Genomic DNA, 23,838 nt, shown 5'->3' with positions numbered 1-23,838 from the left:
GGACCCCTCCTCTCGCAAATAGGCACAGCCAAGTTTCCAAACAGCTTAGAGTGGGCACAGAAGCTGCCCATTGACACTCGCCTTTCTGCTGACTCATTGGTTATATAAGCCTTGAACACAGCCATCGGTACACCCCTCTAGGTTGGGGATTGGGGTCTGCTGTTTACTCTGCATCCTTAGGCTCTTCCTCAAGCCTTTTTGTTAACATGGTCCTAGGGTTTCACTGCAATGAATAGATAAATCCTTTTTTTCTCATTTTGAATTACTGCATTCTTAAACTCTATTTGTATCTTTGCATGAAGAAATTCCCATCTGTTCTCTTGGCACATGAAACCTTCAGAAAAAGTGTTTTCTCTCACTTCTTGCCTGGTTAAAGTTTCTTTCTATCTTTGAGGGCTCAGTTTGAATGCCCCATTATAGGAACCTCTGAACTTTCCATGTGAAGTTGGAAGGTTTCCTCCTTTTGTTAACCCTTTCCTCAAAGCACACTGTTATTTTCTTCATGGTGGTTTCCACAGTTGACATGGCTTCTCTGTTTCTGTTACTTGCCGTTCAACCATGAGCCTCAAGAAAGCAGAGACATTTCATTCATTGGTAAACACCCAGGAAAATCACTCCCTGGAGCTTACAGAAGGACTGGCAGGTAGTAACATGTATATATACACCAGGGTGAAAGCAAACAGGGTGAACTCAGGGTGTGGAGAAAGCCCGTGTGGTGAAGGTAAAAAGTGAGAGAATATACAGGTGAAGGTTGGAGAGGTGGGGAAGGCTAGATACAGGCCCTAAGAGCATGAGACTACAGAGGCCACATTCAGATTCTTGGGGTTTGGAGGGTTTTGGGAATGTTTGAGGGTTGTTGGGTTTGGGCTCTGGAGCTTCATGCATGCTTAGGCAAGTATTTCACCAACTACCTATACCCCAGCCCAAAACTCTTGTTTTTCATTTTAAAAGTTAGAGGGCCAAGCCTGGTGGTGGTGGTGCTCGCCTTTAATCCCAGCACTTGGGAGGCAGAGGCAGGCCTGGTCTACAGAGAGTTCCAGGACAGCCAGGGCTACACAGAAGCCATGTCTTGAAAAACAAACAAACAGAACACCTTGGGGGTTGCTAAGTGAATGTAAGCATTCCCTTAGAGTTGGGATTTTCCTTTCTTTTTCTTTTTTCTTCATCTCCACAGAGAACCTAAGAGAATACAGGTAGATCTTTTAGGACCCACTATCCAGAAGAGAGTTTGTCGTGAGATATGGGGGCAGGAGGATGTGTACAGAGGAGTATGCACTCTGATGGAAATTTAGAGTGGTTAATGGGACTTGGTGTGGGGTTTGGTGTGGTGAGAAAGCAGATGTCAGAGGAGCTTCTAAGCTGTGGTACACTTTGCTTTTTGGCTTTCATGACTTGTGGACAGTAATTACCATTTTTGAGGTAAGGAGATCAGGAAGAAAGCTTTGAAAAGAGTTCTCATAGAGTTGCACTGTACTCTGAGTCTTCCTACCAGAGATTAGACTGTTGCTATTGTGGAACCTTCAGTGATGATCCTGGGGATAGAGTCTAGGACAGTAGTTTTGACTGCTTATCTCCTACCAGAGACCCCCTTGTGCCATGTTATAGCCTCAGGTTACTCTTTGATCCTCAATTTTACTTCTGTGCCATTCTTTATTCTAAGCTGTCAACATGCAAGGTCTTTCCTATTCCTTCTACCAAACTTTTCTGATATTCATTTCATTGTCACCTCCAAGAAGCTTTTTCTGTCTCCTTTCCCTTGTTTTGCTGTGTTTAAGTTTTTGAGACAGTCTCTTTAAGCTCAATCCACTTGCTTCAGCTTCCCCAGTGCTGCATTGCCACACCTGATACCTTCAGGGAACTTGTTGGCCAGATCTACCGTGTTGTCTTAATTGGACCTTCTTTTCAGTTGATGGTTAGGTTTCATTGGATAAACAATCTGTTCTTGGAAAGCAGGCATTCAGCCTTTTTTGAATTATTTTTGCGTAAAGAAAGCAAACAATAAATATAAAATTAATTGCTCTGTGGAAGGTAGGGTGTGTGTGTGTGTGTGTGTGTGTTTATACAGCCAACATCTATAGTGTCACAGCACCATGATGTGCTTCTGCTTACATCCCCTCCAGGTTTGTCAGGACTCTCCCATATGGTTAGCAGAAACAGCTCAGATAGAATATAAAATGTCTTTTAAGAGTGTTTTTTAATCCCTGAATTTGTTCTTTTTATTATTTTCTTTTACTTTATTTGTGATTTGTGAGAGAAATTGAGGTCTTACTATTATTTACCATTTGCAAAATGATTGAGCACGACAGGATCAGCATTCATATTGGCTGCTCTATTTCCCTGGGTTTCCTCTTTTTCTATGATTTAGAGTAATTCCAGACTCTGTACAGTATTTTTCATTGAGGGTTATTATTGGCATTTAAGATGAATTAATTTAATGGGCCCAGTGGTATATACCTCTGTTTTCAGTATTTGTGAGGCAGAGGCAGGAGAATTGTTTCAAATTCAAGGCCAACCTCTGCACTGTTGTGACTTTTCCTTGGGAAATGTGAATAAATGTCTCACCCCAGGTATAACATCAACAACAGGCCAAAGAAACTTCTTAACCCACGTTTGCCTTGATAAGCTAAGTAGTTTTGGGTTATTTACAGAAGTATGGGTGATATAAAAGCAGCTGTGTCACTGAAAAGCCACTCTGCAAGCTTGACAACCTACAAGCACTGGAGCATCTGCCCATTTATAGCCAGTTCCACAGGAAAGTCCTCTCCTCAACTCCACCTGGCTTATTACTGCTTCTGTAATCTATAATCTTGGGGAGAGGCATTAAATTTGATGACTCTTCAAGTTTTGGGGGGCTTCTAAATTTCCCTACCTTCCCAAGACTTTTGTTTGTTTGTTTGGTTGGTTGGTTGGGTTGTTTTGTTTTGTTTTGTTTTGTTTTGTTTTGTTTTGTTTTGTTTTGAGGCATGGTTTCTCTTTGTAGCCCTGGAGCTCACTCTGTATATCAGGCTGGCTTCAAACACAGAGATCCACCTGCCTCTGCCTCCTGAGTGCTGTGATTAAAGACATGAGCCACCACCACCCAGCTGCTTCCCAAGTCTTCCAAAGAAGTTCTTTCCTAAAAGAGGGTTTCAGTTGGAGGAAATAACTGCACAGTAAGTTCCCGGCCAACCTGGGCTACAGAGTGAGACCCTGCCCACCCTACCCAACTTCAAAAAAGGAAAAAAAAAGAAAAAAAAAACTATAAAAAAAGAGCCAGATGTGGTGGCTCACTATAATCTCAACACAGGGATGCAAAGATAAGAGGATCACCAAAAAGTTCAAGACTAGCCTGAGCAAAAAGTAGTTCTACTTTTCCTTTCCTGGCTCAAAAGCAACAGGAAAGGAAAAGGAGAAGAAGGAAGGAAGAAAAAGAGAGGGTTGGCACAAAGTGAGTTTGAATGAGAAATGTCAACACTACACTACAAGAAGAATGCCTGTGGCTGTTTCTGAAGGGGTCCCTACATGCCAGGGTAGAGGAATAGTATTTATGTACCTCACTCTGTCAATCAGTACGAGTCCTTCACCCCCACATGCAGCCCCACACTAGCTGTAGAAATGCAGAAGCAAAATAGAACCTTCCCATTTCAGATTCCTTCAAAGACTGAGCCATTCAACTTGCTTTTTCAGAAGTCTGAATAATTAAATTTCTTTATTATTTCAGTTGATCTCAGTATGCCTTACCCAAAGATCTTCTGGTACCTCAATGTTGGTGATTTCTAACAGCTGTTAGGAATGGTAGATACCTTCATTTTAAATCCCAGAAATCCCTATGCAACTTGGTGAGATCCCATCTGAAAATGTATTAAAAAAAGGACTAAAGCTAGTTCAGTGGTAGAGCATTTACTCAGTATGTGCAAGGCCCCCGAGTTACAGCTCCTGCACCAAGTTGGAATTTATCCTTTCCTGTTTGAGGAAGTTAGTTTGTACTTTGCTATTACAGGTATTACTTGAGGGGAAAAAAATCTAACCAAATCTGACCATTATGTTGCAAAAGAAGAGGTACAACCAAAGTAGTTAATGTTTCTAGGATCTTTAACAACAACAGATAACCCTGTTCAAATATTAGAGAGCATTGTTAAAAGTAGGCATATGTACCAACTGTAGAGGTGTAGAGACAGTTGTTAAAGCAGGTGTATACGCCGACTGTAGATGTGTAATCACTATTCTCTAATATAGAAAAGCAGCTGTATTCTATGTCAAAATTAATGAGGTCATCTGCTTGCTTTGTATTTCCAACATGATCTGGAACTTATCATATATCCCAGACTGGCTTTCCACTCAGAATCCTTTTTTCCTCCCAGTTGCTAGGATTATTACAGGCATATTTCCACTAAGACTGATAAATGACAATTTAAAGATGTTACAGTACTTGTTTGTGATTCTAGGATGCCCTAATAAGCCAATAAAATTATTTTGGTTGTTAAAACAGGAAAAAAAAAACTGAAGAAAGCACAAAAACAAAAACTGAATCAGTCATTTCAAAGTTACTTTGTAAAGTTTCCTTCCAGTGCTGGAATTTCAAACTGAGAGCCTTGCTTAAGCAAGTGCTCTATTACTGAGCTCAGCCCAGTCCAAAGTTATTGTCCTCCTAAGGCAAGGACCAGGAGCAGAACAGTAGAGGCACTGGCTAATAGCACGCGCCACATAGGCAAGTGCTGTCATCCCTGCACTAGAACAGAAACAACAGGATCATGATTACACTCACCTCTCCACATACTCTCACTCCGCACTGCACCTCCCTAAATGTATGATTTTATGTCCCTCCTTTGCCATTTCCTTTTTGTTTTCTTTTTAAGGAAAATAATGGAGTGTTAATATGGAATACACTAGATTGTTACTGAATGCCTCATAAAAGTGAAAGTGAACCTAGAAGAGAAACTTCAGCACTGCTTGAGAGGATGTATAACATGACTCTACTTATTCACTCTGCAGATGTTTATTTAACGTCTGTGTGCTAGAAACCAAGGGAATTCCGTTAAAAAGAGACAGGAAATCGACCCTTGACATAGTCACAGGCAGTCGTGTACAGGTAAAGTTGGGGCAGGGAAGGCTACTCAGAAAAGTTTTTGTCCATAATGGGAGAGAACTTGAATTAGTTGTCACATTGTTTATAATTGTCAGCCTGAATGTTGCTTAGTATTTAAGAGAAGTGAAGGAAGAGAAGAGGAAGGGGTTTGTAACATCTTGAAGGAAGTGGGGAAAGGATATGCTTATAGGCTACGTATTTTGATCTTTCAGAGTAACAGAGGCTATTGTTACTGAGAGCTGGCTGGCTCTTAATAAGTAGGTTGAGCACCTCCTTACTGCAGTGCACAGTTACTGTTTTTTAGAGAAAGTGATAGTGCTCGTAATCATAGAATGTGGAAGGCAGCCAGGTGTGGTGGTGCATGCCTTTAATCCCAGCACACATTAGGCAAAGGCAGGTAGAATCTGTGAGTTCAAAGCCAGCCTGGTCTACAGAACAAGTCCAGGACAGCCAGCGATACACATAGAAACCCCATCTCAAAAATAATAATAATAATAATAATAATAATAATAATGTGGAGGGCTAACACAAGAGGAATGACATGAGCATAAGACCAGTCTGGGTTACCATAAGTAAACAAAACACAGAATCCTAACCTCTATGAACTATACAATGCCTCAGCATCTGGAGCACCTCTTTCTCTCCCAGAGGACCAGGTTCAGTTCCCAGCACTCCCCTTTAAATCTGTCTCCAGGGGATCTGACACCTCCTGACCTCTTCAGGCACCTGCACACATATGACATACATATGTGTGCATACATATACATACATACACACATAGATACACATACATATATACATACATACATACACACAGGAATGATTATCTTTTTTAAAAAAGAAAAATGAAATCAATATAGAGAAGAACAAGTATGTGGTAGAAATAAAGGCTGTAGTTCCCCTAGGATGGTGGGTGGTCAGCATAGTTCTTGCTTTCAAGCATGGGGATAGCAAAACCTTGAAGTGACAGCAAGAATCTGATGGATATACACACACACACACACACACACATATATATATATATATTATTTTTTTTTTTTTTTTTTTTTTTTACAGATAAGGTCTTATTCTAGCTTTGGCTGGTCTAGAATTCTCTATATAGACCAAACTGCCCTTTAACTCTGTGTCTGCTTCCCTAATGTTAGGATTACAGGTTGGCATCAATTCAGATTGTGAATATCCTACTTAACTGTAGAGCATCCATTGTAGGATCTAGGGCTGCTACTTTCAGATCCTCACGTAGGACTGATATCCTGTTGACACAAAACTCAGCTACCACCATCACTTCCCAGGTCTACTTCTGGCCCACTCTTAAAGATTAAGAAAACTATAATATGGAGCTGTATATGCCTGGCCAGAAGATTTATTCTTGTTTTTAAGAAAGCTTTATAGTATTCTTCACCCCATTCTCAATGTGTAGAGCCTATGCTAGGCACTGGAAATAAAATTTAAAAAAAAAAAATTTTACAACCCCAGTAGTGACTATAAGACTATGTTGGCTTGTGGTGGCTCAGCAGGTACTTTCTGCTAAGCCAGGTTCAGTCCCAGGATATACATGGCAGGGGAGAATTGATTCCCAAAAGCTGTCTTCTGATCTCCACATGTGTACTCTGGTATCTCCACCCAAAAAAGTTTAGAATTTTTAATAATATGTTGACTTTGTAGGGATGCTATTTTTATAGATATTCCCTCTGGGCAGGCTAAGAAGAAATTAAAAGGCCATCTACTTAAGAAAATTGATTTGACAGGCCTGGAGAGATGGATCAGTGGATAAGATTCCATATTGCTCCTGAAAGAATGGGAGTGCAGTCCCCAGCACTCACCTACAACTCCAGCTCCAGGGATCCCACACGTGGCCTTCACTGAAGCACATGCATCTATGCATATAGACACAAATAAACACATAAATTAAAAAAAAAAAACTTTTAAAAAGAAAAATTATTTGAGATAAGCTTGATAGGCTGTAATTCCACCGTCTGAGAGGCAGGTGCAGAATGAATGCCTCAATATGAAGCCAGCATAGTCTGCAAAGCAAGTTCTTGACCACTGAAGAATACATAATAAGACTCTATCTTAAAAAGAGAAAATGGGAAGAAGGAAAGCAGAAAAGAGAGAAAGAAGGAAGAAAGTGTGTGCTCTTGGGCTGAAGCCCCAGGACCTCTTTTGGACCAAAAAACACTCTAGCACTTGCTATATACACCCAGTCCCCACTTGTAATACATTCAACATCTTTTCAGAACACTTTTAGGAAAAAAAATGACCCCTGTGTAAGTGAAAAACTTAGGCGCCAAGAGAATACATGGGCAGTCCAGAAACACAGCTAGTGAATTTGGAAAGGTCACAGTGGGCTCAAACCATTGTATTTTGTTCTGGAATATTGCTGTGTGCTGCTGTATCCTCTTGCCTCTATCTTGTGCCCTTGTGTGTTGTATGTCTCTCTTTGTCTGTTTCTTGTCTAACCTGCGTAGGGTTTACACAAGGCCTTGTCTTATAGCACAGGCTGGTTTCCAACTTGTGACCCTCCTGTCAACCTAGCTTGTACTGGTACATTAATCCACTGACAAAAGTGATCTTTAATATATTTGTTCTTCCTGCCTGCTGACAGCTGGCTGGGGGACATGCTTTTTTGCCATTGCTTACAAATTGGTAATAATGGTTTTGAGCTTATTATGAAGCTTGGAAGGTTATCTGGCCATGGGCTAGACCACAAGGCCAACTTTCAAAACGTGACCTTTACTGCTGAGTTGAATTTTTTTACCTTTGTTCTGAATTCTTTGTACCCCTTGCTTTTTTATGTCTTAGAAGTGAGTATAATCTGGAATCTATTAATGATGAGATCTTTAATAAGAACGACTCACATGCTATTTCAGTGATGGCCAATGCCAACAGCCTGCTCTGCCAGGTGCTGTTATAACACTTTCATACTCATGACTCACTTCATCCGTAAAACAGCCTCCTGACTGCATCAGAGTTTCCTCTCCTTTACAGTTAAGCAGCCTTTGGTCCAGTCGGTGCTTCACCAGGGCATCAGAGTGTGTCAGTCATCTTGCTTTTTTTATGTTTGTGCCTTTCAAGAAATTCTAGGGCAGTGCCACTACTCAGTAAGTTGAGGCAGGAGGAGTGTAGGCCAGCTTGGGTTATTGCTATCAAAATGCTGTAAGAAAAAGGAGAAAGTCTTGGATTGGTTATGTAGCTTAGTGGTTGAGTGAATGACACAGGGATTGATTCTCTGCACCACCTTGGGGTGGTATTATTTAGTGTCACCTTTGAAAACTATGCTTTTCACGTTTGGAACTGAGTTGTCTAGAGTGGGTTAGGGATCCAGTTCTGCTGTTAGCTATATCCAATGGCAAAGGAACTGTTTTCTGGTTGATAGATTCATGATTTGGGGCCAGGTGTCCATGCTTGCAGCACAGACTTCCCCTTTAGGACTTAGTTCCTGCCCCACTTCTGAGTTTCTACCTTTTTTAATGGGTACCTTTTGCCCTGTGGTAGGCGGCGCATGTCTTTAATCCTAGCGCTTGGGAGTCAGAGACAGATAGATCTCTGAGTTGGCGGCCAGCCTGGTCTACAGATAGAGTTCCAGGACAGCCAGAGCAATACAGAGAAACCCTTTCTGATAGATAGATAGATAGATAGATAGATAGATAGATAGATAGATAGATAGATAGATAGATAGATAGATAGATAGATAGGATGGGTGTTTTTCAAGGGGCTGTTCCTGAGTATTGCAGTGATGTCCAGTTTCTAGTATCAGCTGTCCTCTTACAAGTGTATTGATATCTATGTGGGAACTCTTCATGGGAGGACACACTGGCCCCAGGTAAGACAAGAATTAAAGGGAATCTGTTTTAGTTAGTTATTTTATAAAGAAGCACAATTCTGATCAAATGTGATCATTTATAAACATTTGTTGAAAATTATTGTGATTTCTTTTTAAATGGTTGAACTTTGATTCTAGCGTCTAACAGTTTTTTTTAATTGCTTTAGATTTATTTTTATGTGTATGAGTGTTTTACCTGTATGTTTGTGTACCACATGCATGTCCAGTGCCCTTGTATCTCTCCTAGCCCCCAATGTGGCTAGTTTTAATCTCACAGATTCATAAACTTGAGCATAGGGAAGCTTAGTTGAGGATTCTTCATATCTCTGTTTCATACATTCTGTGGTAGATTTTGAGCTTAATTATTGGACATAAATAAGCAGAATGGTATCATGTACTTTTAAGAGTCTAAATCTCATTCAGAAGGAAAGTCCAGTAAAGGTGAGCTTGTGCAACTAGTTTGGAGAACTGAAGAGTGCGGTTTTCAGAGCACTTGATACCTTGTCCATCTGGAATTCTGGCTACCTCTCCCTTCTGCAGTGTCTAGCCACTGTGCTCCTCAAAGGTGGAGCATTATGAGTAGGAAGTAATGCAAAAGGCACCGTACTAGTCTCTGTGAAGGTTTTCATCTCTTGCTGTGCTAGGGATGGGAGGCAGGGCTCTTCCACTGATCTGCATTCCTAGCCCCAACATTCAGTTTCATTGAAATAGGAATTAAAAAATACTCTTGGGTTTTTGCTCTGTTCCTCCCTCCCCCAGTATTGGACATCACACCCAGGGCTCATATGCCTACAAGTACTTCAGCACTGAAGTATACCCCTAGTCAATATGATTGAACTAAAATATGTTTATAAAAGCTCAGATGATAAAATAAGATGCTGTACATACAAGATGAGAGATGACACTTTGAGACAACAGGTTACTATATTGGCATTTCCTGGGTATGTAAGTAAGGTCATGATCATGTAGGGGTTGTCCTCTGTACAGTTCTTACTGGCACATTGTCTCAGGACCAAGAAAAGAGTATGACCTTAGTCTACAGATGGCCAAGTTACAACCTAACTCTTGAAGCAGGCATTTTTATTGACCTAAGATTTCGGCTGCTGCTCTATGGAGCAGTGTGTAAAGTCTTCTTCTTTGGGTCCTACTTTATCTACGTGACCAGCACAAGCCACAGATAGGGCACTCTTCCAGGTGGAGGAAAGCTGGCATCCTCCAGTCTAAGCTACCTGTTTTGACATTTAGGAATGTAAGCTTTTAAGTCTGAGCAATTGTACTTTCTTTCATTCCTTGTAGTGACTCTCATCCATATGAAAGAACAGTGTGTGAGCTTTGTAGCTTCTTACCTAAGGCAAGCCTTTTATCAGATAAAAAGATTCCTCTCACTGTCCCTGTCTATTCACACTGTCTTCCCAGGTACACCACAGTTACTTTAATTCAATAGCATTCAGCAGCACCTCCCCAGTCTAGCCTTTGCCTGTCTCCCATTGCAGCAAAATGTCTCAAGAATAGAGAATGATCTCATTACCCTGGGTGTGACTTACACAAACAAACACTCGTGGTAACAATTGGATGCTTATATCACATCATCAAAATATCTGTTCTTGCTAGCCTTTTCAGGGGACCAATCTGTGAGTATGGCTCAGAATGACTCTGGCGTCTGATCACCAGAATGGTTTTCATAGGATTACATTCAAAAGCTTGACGTGCTGTCTTACATAGATTGCTTCTGAACAGAAGCATGCATAAGAATGCAAACTAATTCATGTTCTCAACCAACAAAGAGAGCTTTGTTATTTAAAGAAATACTGGATAAAGACTAGCCAGGAGGGCAGCAGGGCTATTACAGGACAGGAGGATGTGCGGGTTAGCCATCTGTGCTGAGAGTTCAGCATAGACATATTTTTAGCACATTTTAGCATATTGATTCTGGGCTGCTTCTAATATCCACCTCTTGCTTTTCAAATGTTAGATCGAGCGTTTGGAAGTAAGCAGCCTCGCCCAGACTTCCAGTGCCGTGGCCTCCAGCACCGATGGCAGCATCCACACAGAGTCTGTGGATGGAATACCAGATCCTCAACGTACAAAAGCTGCCATTGCACACCTGCAGCAGAAGATCCTAAAGCTCACAGAACAGATCAAGATTGCACAGACAGCCCGAGACGACAACGTTGCTGAATATTTGAAGCTTGCCAACAGTGCGGACAAACAGCAGGCTGCTCGCATCAAACAGGTGTTTGAGAAGAAAAACCAGAAATCTGCACAGACCATCCTCCAGCTGCAGAAGAAGCTTGAACATTACCATCGCAAGCTCCGTGAGGTGGAACAGAACGGGATCCCCCGGCAGCCCAAGGATGTCTTCAGAGACATGCACCAGGGTCTGAAGGATGTGGGTGCAAAGGTAACTGGCTTCAGCGAAGGTGTAGTGGACAGCGTCAAAGGTGGATTTTCCAGCTTCTCCCAGGCCACCCATTCAGCAGCAGGGGCTGTGGTCTCCAAACCCAGAGAGATTGCCTCACTGATTCGAAACAAATTTGGCAGTGCAGACAACATCCCTAACCTGAAGGACTCATTAGAGGAAGGACAAGTGGATGACGGGGGAAAGGCTTTGGGAGTGATTTCAAACTTTCAGTCAAGTCCAAAATATGGTAGTGAGGAAGATTGTTCTAGTGCCACTTCAGGCTCAGTAGGAGCCAACAGTACCACCGGGGGCATTGCTGTAGGAGCATCCAGCTCCAAAACAAACACCCTAGACATGCAGAGCTCAGGGTTTGATGCACTACTGCATGAGATCCAGGAGATCCGGGAAACCCAGGCCAGACTGGAAGAATCCTTCGAGACCCTCAAGGAACATTATCAGAGGGACTACTCCTTAATAATGCAGACCTTACAGGAAGAGCGGTATAGGTAAGTTATGGAAAATTTAAAGCCTAAATTATTGTTTCCCCTCTCTTTAAATATGGAGAAATGAATTTAAAAGATGTCTGCCTCTAGAGTATTTGGATCTGACTGTAACACCCACAGGAGTTCAGTGTCAGTCAGCACAACAATTAAGTGACTCCTAATATCACACACAGATGCAACATTTCTTAACTCCTCAGTCCTCTATTCCAGTGTATGACTTTAACATGAAGCTCAGGCTTTCTGAGGTATTTCTTCAGTTAACTGAGGTCATGAAACATAGTTGAAGCCTTCACTGTACTATTTTGGATTCAGAACATCTTAATCCTAAGAACTTTGTAAATATCAAAAATATAGCCCAGCTAAAATGTTATGAACCTTGTGTATATTTGGCCTTAAACATACTTATGTGAGCAATTACTGTAAAAAAAAATTAGATTGGAAATAAATCTAGACCAATGTATCTGTGACATTTATTAAGAACTGGCACATTTGGATGAGAGTAGACAAATACAGCATTAAATCACTCTACTGTAGTTAGAAAGTGCTGAAAGAGCTAGGTGCTTTTCAGTCAATATCTGTACCAAAGTTGAGAGTGGGTCATTCTTTTGGGGGGTTGGAGTTTTTTTGCAGGGGTGCTTGGGGAGTTACTTTGTTTTGTCTTAGGTTTTTTTTGTTGTTGTTGTTTCTGTTTTTTGTTTTGTTTTGTTTTTGAGATAGGGTTTTTCTCAGGGTAGTCCTGGCTGTCCTGAACTCATTTGAGACCAGGCTGACCTCAAACTCACAGAGGTCTGCCTGCCTCTGCCTCCAGAGTGCTGGATTAAAGGCATGCATTACCGCGCCCTGCTGGGTCATTCATTCATTCTGTAGTTATGGAACCCAGTGCCTTACTCATTAACCACCCTATACTGAGCCTGTTTTTTTTACATTGCATCATAGATTCCTATTGGACCATTCTTAACCAGTCTTCAAATCTAGGTCCTGTCATCCATGTAGAGAAATAATATCCTCCCAAGAGTAATCATTCAGATCCAAGTTTGTGGGCCAAGATTGGCAGCCTCACCACACAAATCAGTGAACAGTCTTCTGAGAACTTCATCTCTGCACATGAAGCCTTGCAAGACCTGAGTTTTGGTCTTGTCCCAGTTCCTAACTAGAAGGACTCTCTAGTACTTTACTAAAACATCAGGATTTGAAGAAAGTCCCTTTCACCTTCCAAAAAGTAAAAGTAATGTTTTACAACTTTACTTTTATGAGGTGACCTCAGTGTCTGAAATAAATTGTTCACGTTTATCACTTAGCTCTAACGACAACAGCAGCAAGCTTGCTTCAGGTGATGAAAATGCTAAGCGGCCATTCAGTTTGCCTCCTTTTGTTCATTTTCAGTTCTCATTGACACTTTGAGAGGCAGGGGATGTCACTCAGTTGGGAGAGTGCTTGTCTAATATGAGTGCTGGATAAGTCAGTCACGGTGTACATCTGTAATCCCAGCACTTGTCAGGTGGAAGCAAGAATATCAAAGGCTTAACAGTCCAAAGCGCTTGCTGCTCTTGGGGACCCAAGTTCAGTTCTCAGTACCTGTATCATGTGACTAACAGCTGCCTGTATCTCCAGCTCCAACAGAGCCTTTTTTGGCTCCCATTGACTGACATGAACAAACATGTGGCAGACACACACATAACACATGAATAAAACTACAACTAATTTTTTTTTTTGGTTGGTTTTTGTCTTTGTTTTTCCAGACAGGGTTTCTCTGTGTAGCCCTGGCTGTCCTAGAACTCAAAGATCTGCCTGCTTTGCTCCCCAAGTACTGTAACTAAAGGCATATGCCACCACCACCCACCCTCTCTGCCTCTCCCTCTCTCTCTTTTCTTTTTAAAATTCAAGGTCATCCATAGGAAATCTGAAGACAGCCTGGACTACATGGACCTCCATCTTAAAAAATAAAAATCAGGACATGGTGGTTTGAAGTCAGCCTGGTTTACTGAGTGAGGCCAGGATGGCCAGAGCTCTATCACACAGAGAAGCCCTGTCTTGAAAAACAAAAAATAAATAAGGTTTAAAAAGAGGACAGGTGCTATAGTGGCAGAGTGCTTATCTGACTACCAGAATGGGGTGAGTGTACTGGCAGGGTTTCTCAGCAGCTGCCAAGACCTGAGTTCAATCCCAGGACCCACCTGCGGGAAAGAACACTAACTCCCACAACACTAACTCCGCAGACTGCCACATGTACACCCTGGCATGCATGCACCTACACACACACACACATTAAATAAAATGCAATAACTTTTTCTTGAAAAAAGAAAAGGACTTGAGGGTAAAAAAGGAATAAGTTTAGAAAAGAAAAAATACATTACTGTTTTCATCAGTGTTTTCTATATTTAATATGTTGGGAAAATAGTGTTCAAGTGGACTACACATAGTGTTTAATTACAATCAAGACACTTGGTCCTTTTTTACCATATTAAACCTGAATTCTAAATTCCAGTTCCACTTCTGTTACTAGCTATGAAACCAAGTAAATTTACTAACATGTGTCAGGGCTTCCTGCCTATATCATAAGAGTAACAAAAGCCCTTCACAAAATTGCTGCAACACTGAAATGAAATAATGTGTGAAGTGAGCAGCCCAGTGCTGGCCGCAAAGTGCTGCAGTGATGTTTGGTGGCTGCTGCTGCTAAGCCCCAGCCCCAGCCCCACCCTCCAGAGGACCTCTGTTCATTAATTAACATTCCTGCTATTAAATTCCTTTAGGACTTAAAATTCACATAGAGATTGTTTTCTTCAAGTTAGATATTGGCCAGTGTGACATTAGTTGGGGGCAGGAACACCACATCTGGAGGAGTCTGCCTTTGTCTATTAGATTAAGTCTTAAGACTAGTGCTCCATCTCTCGTCACGCCTTTAGAGTTGTGTCTCAGCACCTTACCCACGCTCCCTTCCCTGTACTTTGGGTCTCTGGAGTAGCCAAGTTTTATGGAATAGAGAATAAAGAAACCTAAACCTGCTGGATGTGTAATCTTGCTGTCACTCCTCTCAACCGCACTTAGCCTCTGTTGCAATTTTTTTGTTACAACAGATTCTTGAAGACTCCATTTGAAAGAGCCACAATGTGTGACTTCATTTATATATGTGTGTGTGTGTCTATAAATATATCCATAAATATATAAGTATATATATATAAATATAAGCATATATAAATACATATATATATTTTTTATATACTGACAGTTCCTGGAAACAGTAGTTAAAAGATTGCCCTCCATTGTATGTCTCCATACAGCAAATACATTTGTCTAACGTTGTTAGTCTTTCAACCGTTTCACTAACTGACACTCTTCTCATGAATGAAAATCTATTTTAGACACCAGAACGTTCACATTTTAAGCATTGGGGTGGGGGGGATTTCTCTAATAGTCTTTGACAAAATAACGTAGCTGAGTGATAATAGCTGAGAACAGTGGCATTCCAGCCAGAAGTGCTCTGGATTAGCAGGGCTTATGTGGTTACACATGTCTGAAGAAAATGCTCCTAGCCTTTTGGGGGTGTTTGTTTGTTTGTTTGTTTGTTTGTTTTTAACTTGTCTTCTTTACATATATAGGTGCGGTTTGTTTTTCTCCTTTCTCTACCTCCTCCATGCTCTGTTGTTAGCAAGCTGCCTGCAGCAGCTTCTCTTCTAATTCTGGTTTTCCCCACTTTGGTCTTGCACATGCTAGATAAGTACTCTATGATTAAGCTACACCCCAGCCCATATTTTTATTTCTACTTTGTTGCAAGCTTTGATTTTATAGGAAGGAAGTAGGTAATGGGTAAACTGTATGACTAAGAATTAGTTAACTTGGACATGGCTGTTCTAGGGTCTTTTGTTTTTCTGTGCTTTATTTTACCAGCACCAGAGCATGTCAGTAACCAGACAGTGTTGTAGTTTCTACGATGATGATGATGATGATGATGATGTACATGTGATAAAACTACCACTTTAAGAATTTGCTGAACTGCAGTGATGCACATTCACTAACCCTCACAGCCACCTGTAGGTGGGCTCTGGTATCCCATTTTACAGTTGAAGAAATTGAAGGCCAATGTGGGGTTTTCTTGTTTGTCTATTTTTAGTTGGCTGGCTGGCTGGCTGACTGGCTTTTCAAGACAGTTTCTCTGAATAGTCCTGGCTGGCCTTGAACTCAGTCTGTAGACTGGGTTGGTCTCAAACTCCTGCCTCTGCCACCTGAGTGCTAAAATTAAAGTCATGCACCACAACACTAGGGCAATGTGGGTGCTTTTTGTTTTTTGTTTGTTTGTTTGTTTGTTGTTGTTTTTAATTTGCTGAAGGTCAATAGCGAAGCCAGGGCTTTATCTCACTTTGAATCCAGTGTTCTGTAATAACACAGGTTGTTTTTCAAGCTCAACCCTGACATCTCTGTGATGGAAAGAATGTTGAATTTTGAGAAGCACTGACTGCACTAGGTGTGCTAGCAGGCTTTTTCCAGGTTAGAGTGTATATATATATTTACTAAAGGTTGAGTCGTTATTTTGAGTATATTATATAAAATTCTGTGAAATTCTCAAAAGCTAATAAAACAATGTAGGTAGTGAGATCTCTTTGAAACCTGCATCTCTTTTCCCCTTCCAGATCCTTTCTCACCGGTGCCACTTTCTTAATGTGCTTCCACACTTCCACTGTGTTCTGCCCCAGTGAACTTCTGCAGACAGTCTGCTCAACCGTGCAGTAATCAAGTGTCCTGACACCTCTGTCCTCACCAAAATAACATTTGTGCCTGACAGCCTGCTGGGAAGCCATAGTAGCAGAGCCTGCAACTGGGTTCCACTTCACCCTGTGAAGGAACTAGATGAGAATTGTTGAGCTTTGTACCAGGCTTTTTATTGTTTTTTTTTTTAAATCTTTTTTTTTTTTTTTTTTTTTTTTTAGTTTATTTGTTTGTATGTGTATTGGTGTTTTGCTTACATGTCTGTCTGTTGTCTGTGTGAGGGTGTCAGATTCCCCCCTGGAACTGGAGTTACAGACAGTTGTGCACTGCCATGTGGGTGCGGGGAGTTGAATTGGGGCCCTTTGGAAGAAAAGACAATGCTCTTAACTGCTGAGCCATCTCTCCAGCCCCTGCACAGGGCTTTCAGTTATAAGTGAGATCCATGTTTGGGGGAGAAAGAAATGAAGTTTAATACGGTTTTAAGTGATGAGACCCCTGTGGACTTCACTTTGTCATGTCTTTAAAGTATTAGCATAGATTTCTAGTGGCTCTTGGGTTCAAAGCACTACTCAAAGGAGAAGAGAACTTCTGTATGTAGTTGAACCTGATTGCAGATGCATACACTGAGGCCAGGAAGGAAAAGTGGCTTTACCATGCCACCCAGCAAAGTCATTCCACATACATTTATTTACCAGAAGACTGGGCTTGTTCCCAGGGTGGGTATACTGACTAAGAGATTGGTGAAGGCAAGTTCAGCTGCGGCGAAATGCATTGATAGTATGAAGGCTGGAAAACTCTCCTGGCTGCATTTTTATTAGGAACTGTGTTTTTGCTGCTGGTGTAAGCTGTGCTATGTAGAGTGGGCAGGAGCTTCCCTTGATGGGCTGTAGTGCAATTTGAAAAGCTTCTATTTTGAGGAGATTACTCTGCTTTGGAACTAGCTTCTGAGAATATTTGTATTAAGAGCAAGGATATTCTAACTACACTGAGTCACAAAAGCGAAGTTAGAGGAAGAAGCAGCATCGCGTGCAGTAGAGCATTGAGTAACTTGGCTGACCCAGTCAGTCCAGCCCGTCCTAATTATGTGAATGGTTGCTTAAAAATGGTTTTATTGTCATTGGATATGTTCAGATATAGTTGTTTTTCTTTTCTTCAATCAAAGGTAGTCTGCCGTAAACCTCCAACTTGTAAACTTTTATGCAAAACTTTTTATTGTGTGTGCATGCGCATTCAGGAGCCCACCTAAGGCAGGTGAGCCTCCATGTGGGTGCTGGGGGCCAAATGCCTAGGCCTCTGCAAGAATGCTAAGTGCTTCTAACTCTCTTATATGAGTGCTCTACGTGCATGCTGTAGATGGTTGGTGGTTGCCAAGAATTGAACTTGGGACCTCTAGGAAGAGCAGACAGGGCTCTTAACCACTGAGCCATCTCTCCAGCCCCAGATATAGTTGTTTTAAACCCCTTTTAACTGTTAATCAAATGAAAGTTGATCAAGCATCTCTGGAGATGTGGACTGCACTTAAACAATAACTTTGAAATAGAAACCAAGACTATTGGGATCAAGTTAGCCTTTTGCTCATGGGGGGAGGGGTCCCAGTTCAGAGATATTGTAAAAGGTAAGACCTGCTGAACAAAGATATTCCCAGGTATGTTCTTTCTAGCTTAGCCATTATAGAGGTGTAGAGAAGGAATAATGGGCAATAAAAGAAATTAGTAATACTTTTTTAATTAATTCATCAGACCTAGACAAGCTTGCCGGTTCTGATACTTCTAAATGTATGGCCTTTTTGTATGGCCTTGAGTAGATCATTGGAGCCTTAGTTTCTCTGCCTATAAAAAGAAAGTGATATTTATCAAAAAGGGTTGTAACAGTAATTAAGTGAGACAGAGGGAAAGAGAAAGGGGGGAGGAAGAGAGGGAGGAGGAGAGAAGAGATCATGTACATGTGGAAGCAAGTAGGGTGCTTGGTTTAGAGCAGAACCCAGAGTTCAGGCTTAGTGGTAGAACATATGCTTAGCATCTGTAAGGTCGGTTACCATCAACACGACACATGCACACACACATGCTGGGAGTGCAATAAATGTTTGTGCTTTTTCCAGGTGTGTCAGAATGTCCCTGTAGATTTCATTTTCAACATTCTTTGAACACCTCTTTTTCTTGTATTAAGAAAATGCACTGTTTACACTTAAATTGTTAGGGAGCTAGTACTCTGATCTGCTCCCTTTTTTGAGTCTCATTATTTAGATCAGACCTGCTGCAGTTCTCAGTCACCCTGCCTCTGCTTTGCAAGTGCAAAAATTTCAGATGAGTTCATTGTTGCCTAGCTTCCTCTCAAGCTTAAGCACAGTGAAGTCATAAGACATAAACCAAATTATCAGTTTCCCCAGCATAGATAGGAGTTGTTCACATTCCCACACATCATATTCCCTCCCTTAGCTATGTCTCTCCATTCTGGTCAAACCCTGGTAGAGTCTACTTGTGTGTTCCAAATGTATTTGGGACATGGTACAGGAGACTGCTCCCATGATGTGTCAGCTGATGTGTCTCGGAACCTGCTCTACAACTTTTATCAGACATCTGCTCTACTGACCTATTTCCCAACCAAAGAAGCCCCACAGGCTCTGCAGGTGGCTCCAAATTTTTGAGTCACACCCCCCTCGTTCCTAGCCTACGCACTTGCCTAATTTCTCATTCATCAGGAATTTAACCCAGAAGAACCTCTGGTTTATCTTTGATCAAGGAAGATAACTGCTGTGTTGCCCATTCCAGAGCCTAAAAGCACTTCCAACATCAGTAGTATTCATGTACTATTTACCTCCACAGACTCTGGACATGGCCAATGCATTGTAATACAACAGTTTTTATTTTCAGCAAGAGACACTTTCAGCCTACTTTTGAAACAGCCAGTACTCACGAGGCAGAGGCAGGCAAATCTCTGAGTTTAAGGCCAGACTGGTCTACAGAGTGAGTTCCAGTGCAGCCAGGGCTACACAGAGAAACCCTGCCTTGAAAAACCACCACCAAAAATGATAGTAAAAATGAAGCCATATTTAGATATTTAGAGTCCCTTCAAATTGAATTGATTTATAGAAAGACCTTTGAGTAAACCTATGATGTTGTTGGTCTCAGGGTAACTTTGTCCAGGCTGAGTTGTAAGAAATGCCCTGCTAGAATCATACACAGTACTTAGAGAATCAAGACCCCACACCTATCCTAGATGTCAAAAACAATGCCTGTGCAGCACCGGGTAGACCTCCTTAAAGGGAGTTCTTGGTTTTATAAAGCACATATGTTAAAGGCTGGACACAGTTCATCTTCTCCTCTTTTCTCCTACCTGCCTTGGTTGGCTATGGATATTTAGTGAGAAGGTGAAACTGTTCTCTTAGTTCCCTTTCCCCATTTTAAAATTTAGACAGGGACACAAAAGACGCCATAATACTAGTAATGGCCCTTTGCTGTATAGTAAGGGGGTGGGGAGACAACAGATAAAACATAGATAAAAACCTGAGGCAGGGCAAGTGGGTAAGACCCTTGCCAACCTCATTAACAAAGGAGTTGAAAGAAATTGAAGAAGTTCCAAGGCTGCCTGTGTTGTTATTTGTGGAACTGAGGAACCTGTCAAGGAGGGAATGAAGGTACTGGTGGAAACAACTTTGTAAGTCTCAGTGCTTGGAGGTAGACACTGCAGCGAAAGGTGTAGAGGCAGGATAGTTCTTCTGTTACCGTCAGCAGCATGGGGGCCAGTAGTTTGAAGTTTTGGTGCTCATGATGAGCAAGTAGATTAGATTGAATCCTGAATCCTCCACACCCACTCCTCCTGGAAAGAGAATACCACAGCATCTCTACTGGGCTCTTTTGGTCAGCCTGTTTCAGACCAGAACCTAGCTGAGGCTATGTCAGTAAAACTGTTAATGCCAAGTGATGGGGATTGTGCCGTAGTAATTGAATGTTTGGGTCAGATTGCTGATGCAGTATTTTTGTACAGACTTTGAATTTGATTAATAACACAGAAAAATGCAGACAATAAAATAAATCTAAAAACAGGAAGCAAGGTTGTTAATAGAGCTGAACAAGCTCCTGGGGTCTGGTGAAAAACTGGGCTAAAGTGTATTTTCATGCCTGTTCATGACAGGAGCCTTATCATGTAGCCCAGCCCAGCCTCAGTCATGATCCTCCTGCCTCAGCTTCCCCCAAGTGTGTAGCACACACCCAGCTTGGGAAAGTGTTTTTATAACAAGGCAGTGAACTGAGTCCAGCCCAGAAGATCTGAATTCCACAACATCAACTAGGCTGCCTGACCAAACTCTCTCGGTGCCTAGGAGTTTGCAAAGCCTTCTATGACTTGCTCAGTTTCCTCCCTGATGCTTCCTGCAGATTAGAGGTGTTTCTATGCTAATGAGAAACACCTGCTTTACAAGTGCAGTAGGATTTCAGCTTCACAATAATAACTGAAACTTTTTTTTTTCTTTTCAGAAAGTCCTCATTTTCCAAGTAATTGTTTGACATAAAAAGGGAAACACACTGGTTAGTTCTGGCTGAGGAGTTACTGGGAGTTATATCAGCCCCTGCCCACAGCATCTTGCTTCACCCTAAATTCTGCAACTTTGTATGCTGCCATGCAAGTCTCCTGACCTGCTTATGTTGCCTCAGCAGCTGAACTGGAAAGGGAGCTCATTTTACCAGTCCAAATGCTTCTTTGTTGTTTAACCGCCTGCTAGGGTACACTACACATGGCGCCTAGACATGTCTTCTCTTGTGGGATATAGAACTTGGCTTGAGGAAATTTCACCAATGATTTGTTCAAGTGCTGAAAGACTCTCTTCTACAGAATCATAGATTAGCAGTCTCTACTAAACTATCCAGAGAGTTATGAGACCAGGTAAAATTAGCTTGAGAGACACTTTCCCTCACATGCATGCAAAAAGCATGCTGTGGGAGAAAGGAAGCAAGTGACTAGAGATAGAACAAGTTGAATTATGCGGCCAACTTGAGCCAGGGAAATGGCAGGAGCGGCAACTGCCTAGTAAAACAAGTAACTGAGGTTTATTACATCTAAGGTTGGGAAGGGTTATGTGCTCGGTAGGCCATTTGTGTGCTATAATAGAAGAAAAGCCATTCAGTTAGTGGAAACAGTGAGAACTTTTAAGTAAAACTGACAACATGGAAGGAAGTAGAGATCTAGGGACAAAAAATTATATGAGGAAACCAATGAACAATAGTATCATAACTGCCAGAGACTATGTGACAAGCAGTCAGCAAGCAGTCTTGTTGTTGCTGCTGCTGCTGTTGCTGCTGTTGCTGTTACATTTACTTGTTTTATTTACTTGCAGAGAGGCCCACATGCCACTGCATAAAGTTGGAGGGCAGAGTACAACTTGCCATAGTTTTATTCTTCTTCCACCATGTGACTTCTGGGGATAGAACTCAGGACATCAGGCTTGGTGGCAAGTACTTTACCCACTGAGCCCACCCTGCCATCCCAAGTAGTCTTTTTGAACTACCGTTATGGGGATTTTTAGGAGTGACATATCACAAAACAGAGAAATTAAAACCTATATAGTCTTGTAGTTAGGCTGCCTCTCCCAGGCTTTTACCAGCTGTCTCCTTATTAGCATGATTTTGCTTTGGAGTAGGGAGACTTCTTGTTTACAGTGTGACAGGTGACACGGTCTCTCAAGACTAGTGAGTTGTAGGATTGGATTTGAATCCAAAACGTGGAGTGAACAGATTAGTCAACTATACACAGGTGCATAATAAAAAATTGATTGATTGATTGATTGATTGATTAAAAACAATTCTGGGGCTGGGACCAAGCTCCCTGGAGAAAGTACCCACTCAGCATGCACAAAGCTTTGGGTTCGAAGCCCAGTACCATATAGATTGGATGGGTTGTGGTATACCAACAAACCCAACCAACACTCAGGAGGTTCAAGGTCACCCTCCCCTACATAAGGAGTTCAGGGCCAACCTATGCTGGAGACAGTGTCTCAAACAAAAATAAATTATAGTATCACTCACCAGGTGCTGTTGGTAAAAACATGATGCCTTTGTTTTGTTTTTGTTTTAGAGACAGCCTCGCTATGCAGTTCAGCTTGTCCTAAAGTGATGTAGCCCAGGCAGTCTTAAACTTTCTATCCTTCTTGCCCAGTCTCCTGTGTTGGGATTACAAGCAGGAACCACCACACTCAGCAAAGGCAAGATGTTTACTCTGCTGTTGATTTTGTCCTAGGAGTGGACAGTGGGGCCAAACTGATGCTCTCAGGCCAAATTAGAAATCACAGGTTCCTTCCAGAGAATTCTTCTAGGATAACATAATTTGGGGGATTTTTGTTTTTAACAATTTGGGTTTTTTGGTTTGTTTTTTTTTTTTTTTTTTTTTTGAAACATCTCTTCATCTTTGATACAAGAGTGCTTCCCTTGCTCACCCTCAGTCAGAAGGACATATTTACTTATTAGACAGCAGAGCCTGGGGCTCTTTATTGCCCCTCTGCTAAGCAGTAGGAAGAGGCAGTACCATGTCCTTCTGCTACAGCTCCTGGACAACCACAGGGAAAAGGCCCCCACCTCCACCTTGAGCTTGCTTCCCTGAATAGGGAGTGAAAGGAGCCTGCATGGCGGAGGATGACAATTTGTTGAGACAGAGTTTCAGGCAGCCCAGGCAGGCCTCTTACCTTCCCAAGTAACCAAGGATGACCTTGAACCTTTCTGACCTTCTGTTTCCATGTCCCCAGGATAGATATCCATCACTGGACGACAACTATTACTACTACTACTCCACACACACACACACACACACACACTCTCTTTTTTTTTTTTTTTTTTTGTTAATGTAGTGCTGGAACATGCATTCTAGATAAGCACTGTACCAATGAGCTACAAATGACAGCCCCTTTGTGATCTTTTCCTTTCATTTGTTTTGTTTTGGAAAAGTGACAGTTTCACCGTGTATCCCAGTCTGACTTGAAACTTGCTGTGTATAACTACGGAGGTCTGAAACTCACAGTCTTCCTGCCTCAGCTTCCTAAGTGCTGGGACTACAGGTGTGCACCCCTATATATGGCTTTTATATTTGGGGGGGCAGTAAAGGAAGAAAAGATCACGAGCACTTTCCTGCGTCAGTGAACAGTCACATTGGAGGATGAAGGCAAAAATCAGCCTCTTGCCAGGGTTTGGGAATTAGGTACAGGTAGTTGAAAAGCACATTTGTCTTATATTTTTGTTTCATATCCTGATATTCTGTGAGCACCAAGTGAAGGGGGAAACACTGAACTGTTGCAAGCTCATTAGGATATAGAATCGGGGAATCTCTAGGGCACTGTAGAATAGTGATGTGAGCTCATCCCTGT

At 41.7% G+C, this 23,838-nt stretch overlaps 1 protein-coding gene across 5 annotated transcripts in view; it reads left to right on the top strand.

Annotated features, from left to right (window-relative positions):
* Tmcc1 (transmembrane and coiled-coil domain family 1) overlaps window positions 1-23,838 on the top strand; it is a 169,501-nt gene that overhangs the window by 135,220 nt on the left and 10,443 nt on the right. For all 5 annotated transcript variants that reach the window (XM_060383989.1, XM_060383990.1, XM_021641011.2 and 2 more), the window contains one exon: window positions 10,861-11,795. In XM_060383989.1, coding sequence (XP_060239972.1) covers window positions 10,861-11,795 — 935 coding nt within the window. The remainder of the gene's footprint in view (window positions 1-10,860; window positions 11,796-23,838) is intronic.

This window comes from Meriones unguiculatus, chromosome 5 (assembly GCF_030254825.1).
Source record: "Meriones unguiculatus strain TT.TT164.6M chromosome 5, Bangor_MerUng_6.1, whole genome shotgun sequence".
NCBI lineage: Eukaryota > Metazoa > Chordata > Mammalia > Rodentia > Muridae > Meriones > Meriones unguiculatus.
Note: the sequence above shows the minus strand (reverse complement) of the source record. Positions and strands in the feature narration are given on the sequence as shown.